The sequence below is a fragment of the Columba livia genome, chromosome 3 (genome assembly GCF_036013475.1).
Source record: "Columba livia isolate bColLiv1 breed racing homer chromosome 3, bColLiv1.pat.W.v2, whole genome shotgun sequence".
In the NCBI taxonomy this organism is placed as follows: Eukaryota; Metazoa; Chordata; class Aves; order Columbiformes; family Columbidae; genus Columba; species Columba livia.
This window is the reverse complement of record NC_088604.1, coordinates 112,376,040-112,396,344: the sequence shown is the minus strand read 5'-3', so window position 1 is coordinate 112,396,344 and position 20,305 is coordinate 112,376,040. Positions and strand designations below refer to the sequence as shown.

At 47.5% G+C, this 20,305-nt stretch overlaps 1 protein-coding gene across 1 annotated transcript in view; it reads right to left on the bottom strand.

The window, feature by feature from the left end:
* The window catches only part of SLC1A4 (solute carrier family 1 member 4), a 35,925-nt gene extending 26,313 nt beyond the window's left edge, over nt 1-9,612 (bottom strand). Inside the window, exon 1 of the mRNA XM_065059825.1 lies at nt 9,004-9,612. Coding sequence (XP_064915897.1) covers nt 9,004-9,521 — 518 coding nt within the window. The 5' untranslated portion in view covers nt 9,522-9,612. The remainder of the gene's footprint in view (nt 1-9,003) is intronic.
* Between the last annotated feature and the right edge of the window lie 10,693 nt (nt 9,613-20,305).

Here is a 20,305-nt window from a genome sequence, read left to right as displayed (position 1 = left end):
ACAACAGGAAGGACAATCCAATCAGCAAAATCCACTTAAGAGAATGGCATAACCCTTCAACAAAGGGTCAGCTTCCCTGAACACTGAGGTAAAGCAGAACAATGTCATGGGCCAGAGCTGTCTGCAAGGGCTGAAGGGGTTAAACGGCACAGATGAAAGCAGGGGCAACTCATGTGGAAAGCTGCAACATCCGAATTTGGTAGTGCCTCCATACAAAAATGCAAATTGAGCACTAGGTTTGTGCAGGGAGTGTGTGACACGCAACACGACACACACTTCTACTGGGCATCCAGTGTATTTGTGCATCTGTGAAGCAACAAGAACAGGAAAAATGGCTAACTGGACCATGTAGGGAAAAAGCTGCTTATTGTATTTTATATTTCTTTTTAATGCTATACTTCCTTTCTCCCCTTATGGTGGTAGAGAGCATGTGTTCCCCTAGCCAAATGGCAGCTTTTTTTGCTGTACCAGAAAGCAAAATAGGAACAACAACTGATCTCTGGGGTGACAGCAGGACCCTTGCTGGCAAGGGTAGGAAGGTTATGGGCATGAACTGAATATACTGCCAGCCAAACGCATACAGGAGGCACAAGAACTCTTACGGTGAGGAAACCTGACCCAGAGTCAGTTAACTGTGGCAAAACACATTTGGGGAGCTGCTCCGCACCCTTTGCTCCTTGCGCTGCCCTGAGGAAGGCCCAGGCCGTGCCTCATTAACCTCCCCCCAGATTTTGCTGTAGTTACCCTGGCAAACACTTTAAACCGGGCCTTCGGCTGTGATAATTCCATGGATGACGTGGAAGGCGCAAATCCAAACCACAGCAAGAACTGGAGAAGCAGAGTCAAATCTTTGAAAGCAAGAAGGAGCTTAAGATATAGCACAGATAAGGACTTTGGTCTTTTCCACTGCATAGCTCTGTTACCCGGCCGCACAGCCAGGGCTTTCCCACAGCCTTGACAGCAACGAGAAGTACACGGACCTTCCCAGAGGAGTAGCTGCGGTGACCACCTCAGCCTCGCTGCTGCATTACATTAGGAGGCAGATGCAAAAGTCAAGTTTCTGTAATAATAATTTGGCTCCTAGAGTCTGTGTTTCACTGAGCATGAAAGAAATAGCAACTTAAAATTTGACAATACAGCTGTCTGAAAGTAGGAGAGCAAGCTCTAGCTTTGCAAAGATGCTTAGGAATTGGTCAAATAAGGTCAATGGAACAGATCGCTTGCACAGCTGGAACTCTCTGGTGCATAAAAACCTCCCTTAAAGTAAAAACAAACTTACTTTTATCAGGAATAAAACATCACACATATAAATGGGCCCGGCTCAGTGCACAGTTTTAACCAAAAACAAGTAAACATGCTGTTGCAAAAATAAGGATATTTCTTTTCAACTTTTCATAGCAGGATGATTACTTTAAAAAAAAAAAGACTGGATTTTGAAGAAGCAAAGAGATGAAAAAAGACTTAAAACCAATCAGAAATCAAATTACTCTTTGAGTTTTTTTAAATCAGCTTTTCATCCTGATGAAACAAAGCCAAAGGAAATAATCCTAAAGCCTAAACAATATGGTTCTCCAATGTTTAAATGTGGCCGAGAAACCAAACCCTCCATAATTTACACAGTATGTCAGGCATGGGCCTCAGTAATTAAACACTAACTTAACCCCAAGCCTATACTTAAAGCACATGGTTGAGTGATGCCAGCAGCCCTGCCACAGCAAGGCAAAGGGCAGGTTCTTACTGCAAGTGTGAACAGCACTAAAGCTGTCCAAATACGAGCAGGTAACAGTCACTCTTCTTTACCTCTGGAGCAGCAGTTACAGGACTCGACTCTGAGTACAGTAAAGAGCATTTTTGACAATCCACCAAGTAAAAAAATCTGTATCTCAATTCAGCAGCTCAGAAGGAGCTTTGTGTTTTGTTCAACTTCAAAGCACACCTGCCTGCAAAGTCCCAACAACACACAAAATAATGTTTTGATCCTCTTTGTTTCAAACCCCAAAGTTTAAGAAAAAAATGTGTCAGGTCACGAAAAGCAACCAAAAAATAAATGGTGTATCTTAGAGGCATGAGTTCTGCACAGACTACACTCATTGCTCACCTAAGATCAGTCAGTGTGTGAATTAAATTAAGCTGTAATTATGGGTGCGTCAGACCGCAGGTTTTTACCTGAGGATGGATTTGCGCAAGAACGCCATAACAGCGCCTAAAAAAAATGAACGGGTCAGGATGCCTCATGCTCCAGGGAGAGCCAAAAGCTGGCTGGTGATCTGCCTGGGCTCATCGTATGCTGGTGCCCGCAGGCTTTGCTCATCATGTGAGGCGAGACAAAGTTCACCCACCACAGAAATCCAGGCCCGGTTCTGTCCCTGCGAGCCCGTGTTCGCCCCATCCCCAAGCCCAAACGGAGGAGTCGCATGGGGAAGCGCAAACATCTCTCCCATCCAGGTGAACCGGTGAACAGGAAAGCTCATGAGTTGGGTAATTGGGCATGCAAATTAAATGTGGGTGTCTGCCAGCTGGTTTTTCTGCACAAACAAAATCTTCAGGGTTTTTTTTCCTTTGAAAGCCCGTACTAGATGCAAATGTGGAGTATAAAAGAATCATCACAGTTATGCCAGTGGATTTCTGACTATTGCTGCTGTTTCTAATGGCCCCAACCCTGCTGCTGCTATGCCCTGTGCTAGAGAACAGGGTTGCCTTTTCAAAGCAGATATGGGTTATCACATGAGCACAGCGCTGAGCAAACACTGAGTCTGGGCGATAAGGAGCCCAGCACAGGGATCTGGGATCGGGCAGCTTTGGCCCTGTGATGCAGAGAGATGAAACCTGCTCTTACGTGGCAAGAATGAGACAAGCCAGCGATGCATGACATCATGGCAGGGGGACAGCTGCTCTGCATGCACCCCAGGTGCTCCACTGCCGCCGGGACCTTGCTCCATGGAGAGGGATGGATTATCCATGCATGGACACAACTGCCTTTGTGGCATAAAGGTGAAGTAGGTGCTACAGAGACAAGCACAGGGCAGGAAAGTGTCTCTTTACCTGTTGCAAGTTGCGTACAAAGCACCACCACCCCCAAAAAAATAATGTCAGAAATCCATCAGACAGCTGTCAAGGGTGACAGTTGTGCCCTGGGGCTGGAGCGGCAGCTGGGCTGAGCCAGGAAACCTCCACGAACCTGTGTAACACACAATATGAGAGAGCACTCATCTCGGGTCCTCTTAAAATAGGAACCAGAAAGCGGCAGCACCAAGGGCGGCAGTTTCAGGGTCCAAGTACTTTCTGACTGAACACTGTGCTCATCACACTATCTTCCCATGCACAGCCAGAAAAATGCAGCTGTTTCCTTCTCCCCAGGGAAGAGCTGCTCCCACCAGACGGGAAGGGACCATTACTCCTCTAACCAAATTCAGCAGGAAGGTCTCACCGTATTTTTTGCTGTAACAGAAATCTTACTTTAGCTGCAGCATTCAGTGCTGGGAAACCCAGGTGACTAAGGAAACCTGGAGCTGTAAAGGGAGCAAAACCATGTTGCAGCTCCTATCCTTCTCAATTTTGATATTACAGTCAAATTCCTCTCTTCTTTACCCTATATCTTTCCATCAGTGGAATAAGGATGGCACAGGAACTCCTTCATTGCATGTGTAATGGATTGTTATTAACAACTGTTCCTAAATTATTCTTTTGCTAGAGCTCTGCAAACAACTTTGCTCTGGCAGCAAAAGCATGAAGGGAAATCCAGGCAAGCAGAACAAACCCCTAAAATACTACGCATTCCTATTGCATTGCTTCTCACAAAAAAGTTCCACTTCCAATGCCAAAAACCTTGCTGCTGGAAAACATATTTCTGTGAAAAAGCCTAGAAAAAAACATTCTGTATTGCGTTATCTCCTGTTTGGGTTTTGTTTTGTTTTCTCTCAATGAAGTGTTTTCAATGGTAGGAGTCCGCTGACAGCAACTTTATTGCCATCTGTGGCAACCTGCCAGAGCCCGGTTCACATTGCTCCAATACCTTTATTTTTCTTTCTGTTCTTTCTGGTTTCACTCAATACTACATAACAATTTTTCTCATCTTTTTGATAGGTAGGTGGATGCACAATACATGCCCTGGACATACACCGATTCATGAGTGCGTGCATTTGCTTTAACACAGAGAAACTTGAAAATGTGTTTACTTATAGCAGATATTTTATACTTTTCTGCTTTAATGGTCCCATCTGCATCTTTGTTGCTTGGACAAAACAAAACAAAACATAGGGGAGTCAGTAGTAAAAGGCAACGAATATAAAGAGCAAAAGAAAGGAGCAGAAATGTTCAGAGGCTTCCTAAAATAACACCAACCAAGACAGTGCAGGCACATGAACAAAACCACTGACTACAAAGATCAGTCAGCAATCCCTACAGTTCAAGAGAGGATGCAGGCTCAGAAAATGAACCAAGTGAAGGTGGACAGTAACACTTACTAATTTTCCTTTTGCTGAGGGTACCCCCAAGTTAAAAGCTAGCTGTCCAGCTACGAAATCCAGTGGTTAGCCTATCTTGGCGAACCACCATCGGTATAACTGCAACTATTCTGGCCACTTCTTATTCTATTTATCACTACAAAGGTGGCATGTCCCTCTCTTCTCCTAACGCTCAGGTTTTTCACTCTCTTTCCACATCATGATTTCAGAGACAGGCTTCACAGCTGATGCTTTTGGCTGACTCACCAGGAAGCCCAAGGCTTTAAGAAACAAAAGCTACTGGAGCGACTGGTGCCCGAGCGAGGGTCACTGCACCCCAAGGTCCACCCTGGCCCTCTGCTCCGCAGCCGAGTCAGCAGAACGTGACTGGCACTTGTCCCCGATCTCGAGCTCACCCCCACCTTCCCTCTGGCTCCGACGCTGCTCGAAGCCAACGCACGGGCTTGCAGACTGCACCCTGGGTAGCCCCTTTGGCAGCACAGCTGGTAACCTCTGGCGGAGAGACAGAAAGGGCAGTGAGGAGCAATAAAATTTAAACTGGTTTTGCAGACTTGCTCGGCAGCCTGAGGAAACTTGACCTCACCACCCAGGGCAGACACCTGGACCTCTGCGTACCCTTTCTATAAAAAGCAGATGATGCTACTACCTCCTTCCCTCCCTGGACTGTTACAGCTGGAGCTGGATTAAAACCAGAATTCCCTTCCCAAAGCAAATTCCACAGTTTCAAAACATGTTTTCATCCCAAAATTGTGCAAAGAAAGCCTGTTCCAGACCTTTTTTCCCACAAAAAAATATTGTAAAACATTTTGTTGAAATGTTCCTTCTTGATGAGTGAGATTTTCTACTTAAGTCTTTTGTATAAAATTACAGCAAAACATTGACCTCACTGGAATGAAGTGCCAGGATCACCCACTGTTGGAAATTCTGACAGGATCAATAGGTTCCTGTGAAACTGTTTGATTTTGTTGAATCAGCAAATACAAATCAGAGCCAAAACAAAACTCTGACCTTATCAAAAGATGAAGTCTTGACAATTGCCCATCAGAAGAGTTAACAAATCAATGGATTCTTGCAAAACGCTTGACCCTGCTGTCTCAACCGCTTTTCAACAAGCTGTGATTGGGCTGTGTTAGCGGGTGGATGGAGTCACCTCCTGGTCACCATCTCTCTCCTCCTCACCTGTTTCTCCCTGGTCAGAAGCCCAACACGATCAGAGCCAAGCTTGGTTTCCACTGTCATCTGCGCAGGTGGGTGCTGAGCCCCAGAGCACCCCATTCCCCCACTGACTACCCACTTCATAACCAAGATGTATAGAGCTCTTTATTCTCCATTGCTTTGCATTCTCCACCTAACAAATGAGTAAGGGCTGACACCAGAAATGCTAAAATTTCCTGTCATTCTCCTCATCTTCTGCTGACACTCAGTGCTCACCTGTTTGGTACAACTGAGCTGTTCTCCATGCCAGATGCTCTGGAGATGTTCACAAGGTCCAGCTTCAGCTAGGACCACATGGAGCAGGTGTGCTCCAGAGGCCAGCTTAATGCAAAAGCCTGAACTCCGTGCTCTGGAGAAGCCTGTCTTTCTTCATTGACATGGGAAATCCAAGGTCCCCCCTTGGGTTCAGGTGCTCCAGCAACTCAAGCTGGAGGAAGACAGACAAACTAGACCTGGAAGGGACACACCAAAACAGAGGCAGCCTTTTGGCTGACCACTGAGTCATCATCTATTTGCTACCAAAGCCCAACATAAATCTCTTTTTCAGAGGGAATGTCTGCACGCATAGGTACATGTTTGTGCAGAAGCTTTAGACTTGGAAACTTAAGACCTCAGCCAAGAATTAAGCTGGCCTGCAGACATCACCGTGACAATAGAAAGCATCTTTGGTCACTAACTAATACACTTCCCAAAAGCAGAAGGGATCTGCATCCTGGGAAAGGACACTCTGTCATCCCTGAAGAAGCAATGGCAAATACTGACTCACAGCTCTGATTTCGCTGTTCCTTCCTTGGGCCATGTTTTTACAATCTGTTTTCAGTGCTGTAGGGCGACTCAGTTTACCTGTTTGCACCTCACTTTTACCTTTTATCTGAAACTAAGCTGAGCAGTGAAGCCTTGAAGGATATGGCCAGTCCTGTGACACAATTGAAAACAATTTTTTTTTCCTGTATCTCATGGAAAGCTTCAGCACCAAAAGAGAGAAAAGGAAAAACAAAGAGCAAGATGCTGCAAGACCCACCCACCAACACTGAAGGCAATGGTTTAAGCTCTCCAGGCCTACAGACATCAACTGAAGATGAGTTTACTCTGGTACCTTCCACCAGAGCAAGAGAGAAGATCGATGCTCAAATCAGAACACCCACACTTTCAAAAGCAGGTTAAAAAAAAAAAAAAAATGAAAGGGAGAAGAAAATCATCACAAAACTTTGGAGTTAAGGATTCAGTCTCACCACCATTATAACTTCTTTGAAGACAAACCCTCCACTTGCCTTTACAGACCAGAGCGAGAAGCAGCTTTCTGCTCCCAGCTTCACAGATATTACCTACAGCCTGAAGCTCGCTGGAGCATCCCTGCCCCGTTTCTCAGCTACATCCTACTCGGTACTGCGCGGCAACACAGGAATGAAACACCAGCTACAGCAGGCATGCCAGAATGCACATGGAGCAGCCACTGCTACAGTCATCTTTCCAACTCTCCCACTTGTGCTGACTCTTTTTTGTATTTTCCTTCACCTGCCTATACTTCCATTCCATGTCACCTTCACAGCCAGGACACCTACTCTCTATGTCCTGTTATCACTTCTTAATGTGCTCTGTCAGGAATTGCAGGTCCTTAAGAGAGGACCTTAATTGTGAGTCCTTAAGAGAGGTGGGCTGAGGACATAAAGTACGTGGCTGCCAATGGGACAAACTGGAGTACACTTTCTGTCCAAAGGGAACATGCTTCTCTCTGGGGCACAAAAGGACATGAACGTGGATATGTAAACAGAGGTGTTCAAAAACTCTTTTTATCTTTGTTGCCACATAGGTTTACTCAAACACAGTGAAAAAGTCTCTCAGCTGAAAAACTGAACTCGTAAAAGCAAAGCAAACAATCTAAATAAAAATCTCCCACTTAGTTTTGCAATTACCAAGATATCTGCTAAGCACAACTCTCCAGCCACTTCGCTGGTATGGTCGTCTCTCTTAATCTTCCAGTTGCATCTTGGTAACAAGATCTACCACCTCCAAAGCCGTGCATCTTCCAATGTTTCGGCAAACCTCCACACTCCCTACTGATGCACGATCACTTGCCACCACTCCCTCAGCTACACTCGCCACGAGAAATCACTTCCCAATATTCCTTTATTCCACAGCTTTTCTCAGGTGCCTGTAATACACTTCTCCATGACCGTCCAACACTACTCAGGTGTTAAAAAGTGGTACAGCCAGAGCCGGGATAACAAAGCACATCAGCTGTCCACATCTGGGGTTCTGCACCAAGATTCATCAAAGCACAAGAAACCACAGTTGGAAGTCTGATACTCAAAAAGCTGGCTGGATGTTTGCCTCATTTGTGTAAGTGTTCCTCTCTTATTTAAAGAGCTAGACAGATGTCAACAAGACATGAGCTGTAAGAAAAAAATAAAAGGTGAAGCCTGCAACTTTGCAAGTAGGAATAAGGATAAAATAGAAAGACTATGATCAGATTAGAAGTGAAAGCCTTGCTTCCAGGTAGTTTTGGGGAACATAAGTATCATTTTTGCAAGGTGCAGGGGTGGGATGGGAAGCTCACAAACATATAGGGTGTCCTCATGCCACACTATGTTTAGGGTATGTCTTCAATGGAAATACGGGGTTGTGTTTCCCTGCCTTAAGAAAAAGGTGAGTGTGAGGGATGGGGAGAGCTGCCCTTCCCTGCCTGCAGGAGATGGGACACGACAGGCAGCGGGGCAGCAGAACGCACCAGGCAAGGCCATGCCTGCCCTGCAGCCAGCACCCAGGAGCTGCTCTCCCTCCGGGGGGACCAAAAACAGACCAAACCACCCAGCCCTCTGAGCAAGCCTCTATTCATTCTCACAGCCACCCAGCCAGAATTAAAGATCAAGGGGGGACAGGCAGAGCACACGCAGCCCTAGGCCAGACCATGCTGCAGGTACCTGGGCAGAAAGCAGTGCCTGTGGAGAAGCCAGGATGATGAGGAGAACGGCGATGAGAAGACGGAGAAGGGGGGATGAGAAGACGGAGAAGGGGGGATGAGAAGACGGAGAAGGGGGGATGAGAAGACGGAGAAGGGGGGATGAGAAGACGGAGAAGGGGGGATGAGAAGACGGAGAAGGGGGGATGAGAAGACGGAGAAGGGGGGATGAGAAGACGGAGAAGGGGGGATGAGAAGACGGAGAAGGGGGGATGAGAAGACGGAGAAGGGGGGATGAGAAGACGTGAAGGAAGGGGCTGTTCCCCGGCCGCCCGCTGCAGTGTGCAACACGGCCGGGTCTGTCATCATCCTCCGGCGGGGAGGGCGGGAAGGAGGGGGGAGGCGGGGGGAGCGGGGCGGCCTCACCTGACGAGGTCGAGGAAGGAGTCCACCGTCTCCTTGCTGGTGGGCACGACACCCGACAGCCCCAGCCCGGGGGCGTTGAGTGCGGAGGCGCCGGCGCCGGGGCGGATGATGAAGCCGAGAGCGACGGCGAGACCGGAGGCCAGCAGCGTGGTGCCGAGGAAATAGGCGATGGCGATGCCGCCCAGGCGGCCGAGCGAGCGGGCGTCCAGGCTGGCGGCCCCCGACACCAGGCTGCAGACCACCAGCGGCAGGATCACCATCCGCAGCATCCGCAGCAGCAGCTCTCCCGGGAAGGCCAGGTAGGCCACCTGCGCCCGGCTCAGCGCCGCTCCGCGCACGGCGGCCCCCAGCGCCACGCCGGCCACCACCCCCGACACCGTCAGCACCACCAGCGCGTTGCGCCGCAGGAAGCCCCAGCAGCCCCGCAGCCGCCCCCGGCCGCCTCGCTCCGCCGCCGCTGGGCCCTCCGCGTGGCCGTTGCGGCCGTTGCCCGCCTTCTCCTCGCCCGCCGCCTCCATGCTGCCCGGCGCGGCAGCCAGCAGCGCGCCCCCTCTCCCCCGTGCCGGCGCGGAACCGCCTGTCCCGCCGCCGCGCGGCTGACTGATCGGCCGCGCCGAGAGAGCCCGCCCCGCCGCGTGCCCGGGGGGCGGCACCGGCCCGGCCGGGCCCCGCCCACGGGGTGGTGCCACCGCCCGCAGCCGCGGCGCCCTGTGGTGCCGGTGGGCTCGGCGCCATGGCCGCCAGAGGGGCCCGCACGTCCCCTCAGCGCCCCCGCGGCGGTGTCCGCGCTGTCTTCGCGGACCTCGGCCTACCCACGGACCGCACACGGGCCCTGCGTGGCCTCGTGGTTCACACACGGCCCCTCAGTGTCCTAGAGCTCAAAAACATCCCCTCAGTGTTCCTGTGGTTCACACATGCCTCCTTAGTGGCCCTCAGTGTCTTCACAAATCACACACGTCCCCTCAGTGTCCCCGTGGTTCACATGTCTCCTCAGTGTCCTCATGGCTCAGACACGTCTACTTAGTGTCCCTGAGTGTCCCAACAGATCACACCTGCTCCCCATGGCTCACACACATCCCTCTCAATGATACCTTCAGTGACCCCATGGTTCACAGGTATCCTTAGTGTCCCTCAGTGTCCCCATGGTTCACGCATGTCCTTAGTGTCCCTCAGTGTCCCCATAGCTCAGACGCATCTACTTAGTGTCCCTGAGTGTCCCCACAGATCACACCTGTTCCCTTAATTTTCCCATGTCCCCATGGCTCACACCCATCCCTCTCAAAGACACCTTGAGTGTCCCCATTGTTCACACATGCCTCCTCAATGTCCCCATGGTTCACACGCTTCCCCTCAGTGTCCTTCAGTGTCGCCATGGTTCACAGGTCTCCTTAGTCTCCCTCAATGTCCCCATGGTTCACGCATGTCCTTAGTGTCCCTCAGTGTCCCCATAGCTCAGACACGTCTACTTAGTGTCCCTGAGTGTCCCCACGCATCACACCTGTTCCCTTAATTTCCCCATGTCCCCATGGCTCACACCCATCCCTCTCAATGACACCTTCAGTGTCCCCATTGTTCACACATGTTCCCTCAGTGTCCTCATGGTCCACACATGTCCTCTTAGCACCCTTCAGTGTCTACACAGCTCACATATATCTCTTAGGTGTCCCCATGGTTCACACATGCCTCCTTAGTGTCTAACACGTCTTCTTAGTGTCCTTCAGTGTCTCCATGGCTCACACATGTCTCCTTAGTGTCATCACAGCTCGTGCATGTCCCCTCAGTGTCCCCACAGCTCACAGAGTTCCCTTCAGTGTGCCCACAGATCACACGTGCTCCCTCAGTTTTCCCCATGTCCCCACAGCTCACACACATCCCTCTCAATGTCACTCTCAGGGTTCCCACGGCTCACACATGTCCCCTCAGGGTTCCCACGGCTCACACATGTCCCCTCAGTGTCCCCATGGCTCACACATGTCCCCTCAGTGTCCCCATGGCTCACAAGTGTTCCCTCAGTGTTCCCATAGTTCATGCACATCCCCTCAGTGTCCTCCTCCATGTCCTTCTCACTGTCCTCATGGCTCACACATGTCCCATCAGGTTTGCCACAGCTCACACATGTTCCCTCAGTGTCCCACAGCTCACATATATCCCCCCAGTGTCCCCCTCCTCTCTCCAGGCACCACTTGAAGAGGTGAAAGCCATCCTCTTCACCAGGACAGGTCTATGGCCATGCCCCCTGTCCCCATGGTCAAAGCTGTCCAGCGGGTCCATGGGCTTATCAGTGGCAGGGTGGCACAGACCTGTTGGCTCCAAGCATGCTTGCTTGCGGAACCAGACTGAAAATCACTTGTCTGAGGAGCAGACAATGTCTCTGGTGGTATGAAGGGCTGATAAGGACAGATCCGCAGGGATCTTGGAGGTACAGTACTTTCGTGTTTGCTCATAGAGCCAGTTGCATGAGCTTCAGCCAACGCCTGGATTTCAGAAGGGGCTTCATTTCAGTTCATTCCCTTGGCATCAGCAAAGCACAGCCTAGCAGAAAACTTGCTGTGAAAACAACCAGCCACACATTTGCTTTTTGAGTAGACCGCACTAATTAAAGAGACTGACAGGGCGTGATGGGACAATAATCCAAATCTAATAAGAATCTTTTATGCTTTCTAGCCTCGTGGATAGACTCAAAGATCCCTACACTGTTGCTAGAGTTCCTGGGAGTTGTCTCTGTCTAAATAGGTAACACCACCACTGACAAGCAACTCCATCCACCATCACCCACCTTGGAGCTCAATGAAAAGCCTTGACTCATGTCTTGCTCTTGCACCAAAATTTGACCCAAGATACCAAGTATATTCCTATTGGTTTGTTTTTGTTTTTTTTTTTTTTTTTCCAGATAACTTTCCTTTTGAGGAACACTTGGTTTGTGGAAGTCTGGGAACGAATGTTCCATCAAACTAGGAGAAACAGAGACAGGAAACAGAGATTAAACTAATCAGGAAAGCAAGTATCTGCAAACACTTTCAAAGACATTCAATTGCATCAACCTCAAAAGGAACAAAAAGCTGTGTGGATGTTTTAAAATCAGTTTTGAATTCTTTTTGCAAATAGGTTTGTGAATAATAAACAATTAACCCTCCAAAGTAATTGTTTCTTTCTGCATCAGAAGAATTTCTAAAATAGATTTTTAATTAATATTTTGAGAGTATTCCCCATGAAAATATCGTGCTTTGTTTTTCCGTTGCATTTTTTCCTGCCTTTTTCTCCTGGTCTCAGACGTTTTTCTCTCTGTTTACCTGTGAAAAGGGGAGGAGAAAAGGCAACAGAAAATCATAAAATAAACATTAAAAGTCTTTATTCTCTCTTTTAGTTGAGAAAACATTCTAGAACCAAACAACGAGCAGGAATGCTGTTTCCACATGTAAAATGAAAAGCAAGGAGAGAAATTCAGGGAAGGGTGAACAAGAAGACAACATGAAATTCGAAAAACTCATCTGTAGCAGCACATATACAAGACCAGTGCAAGAGTTAAACCAGAGCCTTTTCCACCGTATGAAGTGACAGTAGGCTTCTCCTGGAGGATCTCCCCATGTCCTTGCAGGGCTGACTTTGCGCAGAGCAGTGCCAGGAGAACAGCCAGGTGAGCAGCAGGAAAACACACATCCAAAATTGTAGATTCCACTGCACGTTTTTTAACCTGTGCTAAGGCTGGTTGGTGATGACCAACCGTTCGTGAAGAACACCTTGATGCAGGGATACCTGTGTAAAACTTCCTGGTCAACAACACCACGAGCATTTGGATTCCAAATTTCCCCTCCCTTTTTCCCTCTTGATATTCTGATTTTAAACACTGACACAAACAGTTGTTCTTCTTCTCTTAACGTATCTTCAGATGACAAGGCTTTTGCCAAGAAGAAGGCAATAGAGCATATGAACCTCCCACCATATGAATGGACATTATTCCAAAGAAGTTCTAGGCAAAGCTGTTTTTCCGCACCCTGTGAGAGTTCATGGATGGCTGCAGACATTAACTCTGAAGCCTGCAGACTTATTCAGTAGTAATCGTTGACTGATCCATTGTGTCATGTTTTCATTTCAGCTCTTGTAGATCTTGGGAGCTTTCCAGTGAGTGAGCCTGCACGTTTCCAATGTCCACCCTGCTGGTGCTTCTAAATTACGGTTTTTGACTTTCCCTATTGTGACTTGAACAAATTTGGTTTTGTCTTAGATTCCTTTCACCTGCACAGGACTACAGTGCTTCCTCCAGAAATCAGCAGAGGGATCATAAATAGGCAAAACCAAACAAAAACAAACAATAAAAAATACGGTACCTTTTAAATAAAATTTAAGACTTCATTTTGCTTTGGATGAGGAGACAGCCAACCTTGTTTTCACCACTGGTCCAGGAAAGATGAAATCCTGCTGATTTCCAGTCAAATTCTGCTTGATATCATTTTTGATGGTGGGTATTTGAAACTCCAGGCTTAGTGAAGGGAATTAAAAAATACTGATGGCTGTAAGAGAATCAGGTCCTTCCCCTCCGTGTTACAGCACCAAGCAAGCAGAATACAGGACTTATTTTGAGTCATTTTCCTCAGAAAAGGTCCCACTTTGTGTAGGGAAGTTGATACCGAGACCTCTCTGAGGAAAGGCTGACAATTCCTTTTTCCTGCTGCTCATTAACTCCCACTGTTAATCTTTACCACACTCTTGCTGCAGATCAGTGGGATGGACACTTAGGATGGGATCTGTGTAATCTAGCTGTTGACAGCTAGAAATTCCATGTCTAATTCTTGCTTTTTCCATAGTCAACAGAGATACAGGGAAGGTCTTTCCCTTTTAAAAGATGTGTCTGATGCAGATGAGGTGAAATTTTCATCTGCTTTTGCCCCCTGGGTATGAGGAAGACCTAGACAATTGGTTTAGGATACCCACCTTTCAGGTAATTTCTGTCATGTGACATCCCTGACTTACAATGCAGGTCTCACCAAAACCAGACTGTACAACAATATCATAGAAAATCATCATTTTCGTCCCTCTGTGACTTCTGTATATGTTATACTTACCCAACATTACAGCTCAAGATGATTCTTTTGTTCCTTGGAGGAAATTTAACCTGGCAACTGAATTCTGTCCTGATTTTTTTCTGCCCCACCCTCTAAAATATAAATGTACCCTGGTCCTAAGGACATCCACATCTGGAGCTAGCTCTGAACTTCACAGTGAAGAACTTCACACTATAATAAATTCGAACCTCCAGACAGCAACACCTCTGATCTCTGGAGAAAGACAGATTTGATCAATAACTTCACAGTGCTGGTCATCTCAGCCAGAAATGAAGGTGCCAAAGACAGCTTCTGCCTTGTGAGTTTTTTTGGAGGGAAAGGAAAAAAGTGGAATCCACTCTGCATTACTTTATGGTATCTATCTGTCCTCCTGCATATGTCAGGTATTATTATGTACTACCATGAAGCACAAGCATAATAGACTATATGCAACAAGTACTTCTGAAAGAACAAAGCCCATGTAATAAAGTAGCACACAAAAGTGCTCCAATGACATTGATTTCAGAGGGTGGAAAAGCCCATGAGAAACAGAGAAGAAGGTTTTCCACACCTGAGGAAGGTCAACACAAGGTCTGAAAGAAATCAGACTTGAGTTTCTTTGCAGGGGGGAAGAGAGGAAGGCCTTCAAAGAGCTGTTTCCTTGGGTCTCACACCTGATCTGTGCCCTCTTGGGACAGGTTAGAGTGTCCCTCAGGCCATGTTTCCTACAAAACTGCAAACCAGCTGTGTGCAGCAGGAGTGCAGTGAACACTCATGGTGCCACTTTGCTTCCTTCGGTCTTCCTGCCACCATCTCCCTCTTCATAAGACCGGCAAAGTCATCTTTGGCTTTCAGGAGCTTCCTTGGCTCTGGCTGCTGTTTACCCTCTGTTCTTGGGAGACCAAGTAGAAGCCTGTAGGCTTAGAAAGATGTCATCAATCAGACCGTCTCCCATGACTGCTTTAATTTGAAGTAGTTTGAAGACTGACGCCTAAAAGGCATGGTGGGGGAAGGAGGGAGCAACATGAAAGGGGAGACGGCAGGAAGGAGTTGAGGTTTATACTTGAGTTTTTCAAGAGAATCTTGAATTAAGGTGCTCCTAAACATCCCAATGGAGATGTTCTGGGCAGCCTGCACTGTCCCAAGGGTCTTTATTACAAAGTGGCCTTGTTCTGAGGAGAACACATGAAAAGTGTGTGGAAGAGAACTTGCTTTCCACCAGGCAAAATGAAGTCCTCAGAAGAGGCACAGCATGCCATCTGAGTCAGGATGGCCTAGAGCACTTCCTTGGCATGCAGACTTTAGCTTGGCAAGTAGACTTTGTTGGGTCTGGGATGCCAAATGATTTGGACAGACTCCAGCCCCATCACAGACGTGCTCTCTGCCTGCCCTGGGGAAGAACATGAAGAGTGTTCTTCAGCTCTTCCTGGTGCCACTGGCCTCATCACCCTGTTGCAAGCTGGATGCAGGACCAGCCACCCACACGCGGCCACCTAGACTTATCAGAATGAGCCTGATTTCAAGACATCCAAAACCATGGAAAGAAAACGCCCTGACCCGCAGTGATGCCAGATCCCAAGAATATTCCTCAGGTCCTGCTGCACATATGTTCCTGGCTAGCAACCTAAATAATCCCGTCCCAAACACAAACCTACCACAGTGTCACACATGGATTTACTGTCTCTCCAAGCTAGGTAAGCTCTCATGCCTAATAAAAAATATTCTGAGGATGAAAATATAAACAACACCACACTGCCTTTCTGAGTGCATTTTCTAAAAGCAGAGGCAGGTAAGGAATTCTGCAAACACCACTTGCTTGCCCAAACTCCAACAAAATATAAACTCTGCAGACAGGGGTGGTTGACCTAGGGTAAATATTTAACTTATCCTCTAAAGGCACATGCAGTTTTACCAGCAAGGAGATGAAAAATATAGAATAATACCCTCCCAGACGCTTTGTTTACTCTTTTGAATCATTCTGGAAACAAAGTTGTGTTGAGCCAGGAGTAAATTTAAAACTAAGTGTCTTGTTTTCAAAACCCTAATCATGTACAAATGCGAAGAAAAACAAAACAAAAAGGTGTTGAAAAACAAAAAAAAAAGCTGGAAAACAAGAGCTGTGACTGCCTCCCAAGAATATTATTTTCTTCTTTGTAGCTTCTCCCTGAGATTTTTCTTTGAGGGGAAAGAGAAGGGAAAAAGGGCAACGATGAGCACAGATGTTCCAGATCTTGGATGTGTGACATCCTGCCCCAGCAGGGGACGTTGCCTCTGGCTGGCAGGGAAATGCAGGGTCAGGCTTCTCAAAACAAGCCAGGATGATCCAAACACACGCTGTGTGATCTCCTCTCACGGTGAAGCTTTGCTACCGAAGAAGCAAGGGAAACGACTATGGAAAACATGCTTGCATGAAGAGCTCATGAGTGCTCTAAGTAGACGTGCCTGCTGATTTCTCCCATGGTTGTGGGTTGGTAAAGTGCCTCGCCGGCTGCAGAAGGTTGGTTAGACAGCTGAGGGTTTGCCTGGCATTAACATTAACACCTCATGAATACATTTAGCTTTCCATTTAGCTATAGCTTTATTCAGCATGGCTGTAGATAAGGGTATCAGCAAACAATCATTGAATCTTAAAGAACCTTTTAAAAATAAGCACCAAGGCCTCATATTTGTTCTGAAGCTGTTGGTTTTCTTTTCAGGGAATACTGTCCCAATGGCACTCAGGAATTAATACACAAGCAGAGCACGACTTGATTTGCATCAGTTGTATGGAATATGCTATAAAAAGCTGTGTTAGGGAGAGAAAAAGCACGAGTAATTTCTGAACATTGGTTGTGATTCAGTGGCTAGAAGCAGCATGGGGAAATCTCTGCTCTTACACATTTTATCCCTGATCACGGTATGACAATGAATGCTGTATCCCTGGTTATGTGTGACAGTAAAATGGGATGACAGCAAACAGGAGTGGTAAAGCTTGTGCCAGGGAACATAGGGGACTGTGCTTTTTGCCCGCTGGCCTGTGGGGATGTCTTCCCAAGCTCCCAGCTTGCTACTGGAGTGTGACAGCGGCCACAGCAAGGGGCTGCGGGAGCAATTGTGTGGACCAAACAGGCCTTTGAGAAGTAACTGCAGCTTTAGAAATCCTCAGGGCCATACAAAAAGAGCAGCAAAATATCAGAAGAACAGTCATACTGGGAAGGAAGAACATAAGAATAAGCAATGCAAGAACATTCTGGGAATATTATACTTCTGAAGTACTAGACATTCTACAGCTCTGATGCTTCCAGGTGCAGTCCTTTGGATTTAAGAGCCTTCCATGCATTGGCCTCCTGCAAATTTGTCTGCAGATTTTTTGAACCCTGTCATCTCTTTTCCAGAGGTGGTGTTAGTCCCGTACAGAGCTCACTGCCTGCTTTTGTCACCCTCCGCACCTTTCCTGGCTCTTCCGTACTCCTCGAGACCAGAGCACAAGAGTGTGGCATGAACTGATGATAGGTGGAGACTCCTCTCTCCCCTTCTAGCTACAGCCGAGGCAGCAGAGCAGCAGGCAGGAGCTAACAAAGGCAGCCCGTTACAACCAGAGGAGTTGTTTCCCTACTTGATGCTGCTACATGCAATGCCACCAAGGTCCATGGCTGCAGATTCAATCATGGCCAGTAGTTAGAATCATAGAATCATTTTGGTTGGAAGAGACCCTCGAGATCATTGAGTCCAACCACTAATTTAACTCTGGCACTAAACCATGTCCCTAAGAACCTCATCTACATGCCTTTTAAACACCACCAGGGATGGTGACTCCACCACTTCCCTGAACAGCCTGTTCCACTGCTTCACAACCCTTCCCATGAATAAATCTTTCCTAATATCCAAACTGAACCTTCCCTGATACAACTTGAGGCCATTTTCTCTCATCCTGTCACTTGCTACTTGGGAGAAGAGACCAACCCTCTCCATGCTACAACCTCCTTTCAGGTAGTTGTAGACAGTGATAAGGTCTCCCCTCAGCCTCCTTTTCCCCAGGCTGAACAGCCCCAGGTCCCTCAGCCACTCCTTGTCAGACTTGTGCTCCAGACCCCTCACCAGCTTCATTGCCCTTCTCTGAACTCTCTCCAGCACCTCAATGTCTCTTTTGTAGTGAGGGACCCCTTGTAGTTACAAGGCCCCTTATGGCTGTGCATGGATTAGGCCGAAAAGTAACCTGCCTGGAGCAAAGAGCAATTGCTCCGTGTGTGTACGTGTTGCTATAATGCAGTAACAGGAGTAAAAGTGCTAAGGAGAAAGCAGGCTACTTCCATTTTCCAGGCTGCTATTTTAGCACCACACCACTTCACCTGAGATTGTCAGATGTGGTGTTACTGTAACAGCTATACTTCATCAGCGGGGGTATCTGAAATAATGTTGTGCCAGTGGCTAGCATAGAGCCCTCCCTTACTCCCTGAAGAATTAAGTTTATACCTGATTGGTATAAGAAGTGGAGACTATTGAAGAAAAAAAAACATTTGGTCATTTATGCCAAGACCCCAGGACTGCACAAATCTCTTCTAGGGCAGTGAGAGGCAAGTAGCTACCAGGACTGCATCTGACCTACTGCAGAAGATGGCATCTGGCCAGCCACGTGTTCTGCCTTGGCTGATTAACCGAGTGGGTGTATTAACCACCTGTGTAAAGTATCAAACCACTAAAAACTTGCTGTGTTTGCCATATCCACAAAATACAGATTTAGGAAAGTGTTTACAACTTCTTTGCCTCTGTCCTCCAAGGCTGCCATTCCGCCACTGGGTGCAATTCCCTCCTTTGTGACAAAGGGAGTTTGGCATTCAGGCCCAGGAGATGCCTAAGACCAACCCATTCAACAAGGCTCTAGATCTCTGAAGCTGTGAATCCTCAGATTTCTGCTGAGAGGTAATCTCAGACAGCTCCTCAGTGGAGCTTTTATGAAACTCACAGCAATGCACTTCCCGTGAGATCTCCACCCTTTGGTGACATTTTGGTGAAACTGCATGCTAGAATCAGCATCTACTAACGAGCAACAGATGGATGGAGCCACACAGGGACACATATCCCAGTGCATGTGCCAATGTACAATTTTGTAGGAACCAGGCTTAAACTTACCTTGTGTCTACTGTTGTCCCAATTCTGTGTGAATCACAAAGTAGTTGTCCTAATATTGGAGAAAGGGGGAATGCAGATTTTCTCCTTACACCTGAAAAGTTACTTAGAAATATGTGGAAATGTGGAGGAGTCACATATACATAAGGAAAATGGTAAACACATACTTGATGCTTTCCTGGGCAGTGAAATAAAAAAGAATTATAAAATAATATTTTTTTTCAAGTTAAGAGAAAGCAGAAACACAGAAGATCATGTAATGAGAGTGCAGTATGAAAACATCAAATTCTTGAGAAGTCACAGCAGCATGTTGCATTACCACTCTCTCCCTTTCCTCCCATCACATTTACACCACAGCAAACAAGCTTTTTACTGCCAAAGTCCACAGTTTTGGATGCTTTTCTTAGCCAGATCTAGAAGAGTACAGGGGTACCTAATGTCTGTCTGATGGCTGTGATTCTGATCTCAAAGCCTTTGAGAATCTGAGCTTGTCTAGGCTGTCTAGGCTACTTGCTAATGTAGGTATCTGAGAGAACAACTGGGAGCTCCAGAGGCTCTTTTATTAGCCTGAACTAAAGCAATTTTGGCTCCCTAATAAAGTAGCATCATTATCAAATCCAGGAGAAAACAAACAAACAACATACCCGTGCAGAGCAGATTACACAGTACTGTGGCTGCGTAAGAGTCCTGTCACTGCAAGTTTCGCGTTAACAGCCCTGCTGGGAATTAAGGCGAGGAAAACAAGGCAGGAGGAGCACGCACTTTCCACCTGCTGTAAATCAGAGCTGAGACCTCCTGCATCAGGGAGCTCAAGGTCAGGCTCTGGCACGGTGCAGCCCCGGAACAGGACGGCAGCCCCGGGCTGAAGGCCCCTGGTCCAGTGTGGGGGCTGCTGACCCACAAGGCTCGTGTGCTTCTCGGTCCTGACTCAGCCTTGTAACCACCAGCTTGCAAAGGAGCTTTAAGAAAGATAACCAGAGGCAAAGCCATCCTCCACCCCTTACACACCACTCCTTTTTGGAGGTGGAAGAGTGGCTCTGTGAGCGGCAGAGGATATGCTGAGCAGGGTCACCCCATCTTTCTGGGGGATAAGGAGAAGCAGCAGAGGCGGCAGCTGGAGCACGCTGAAAGCTTTTTCTGAGTGCAACAGGAAAAGA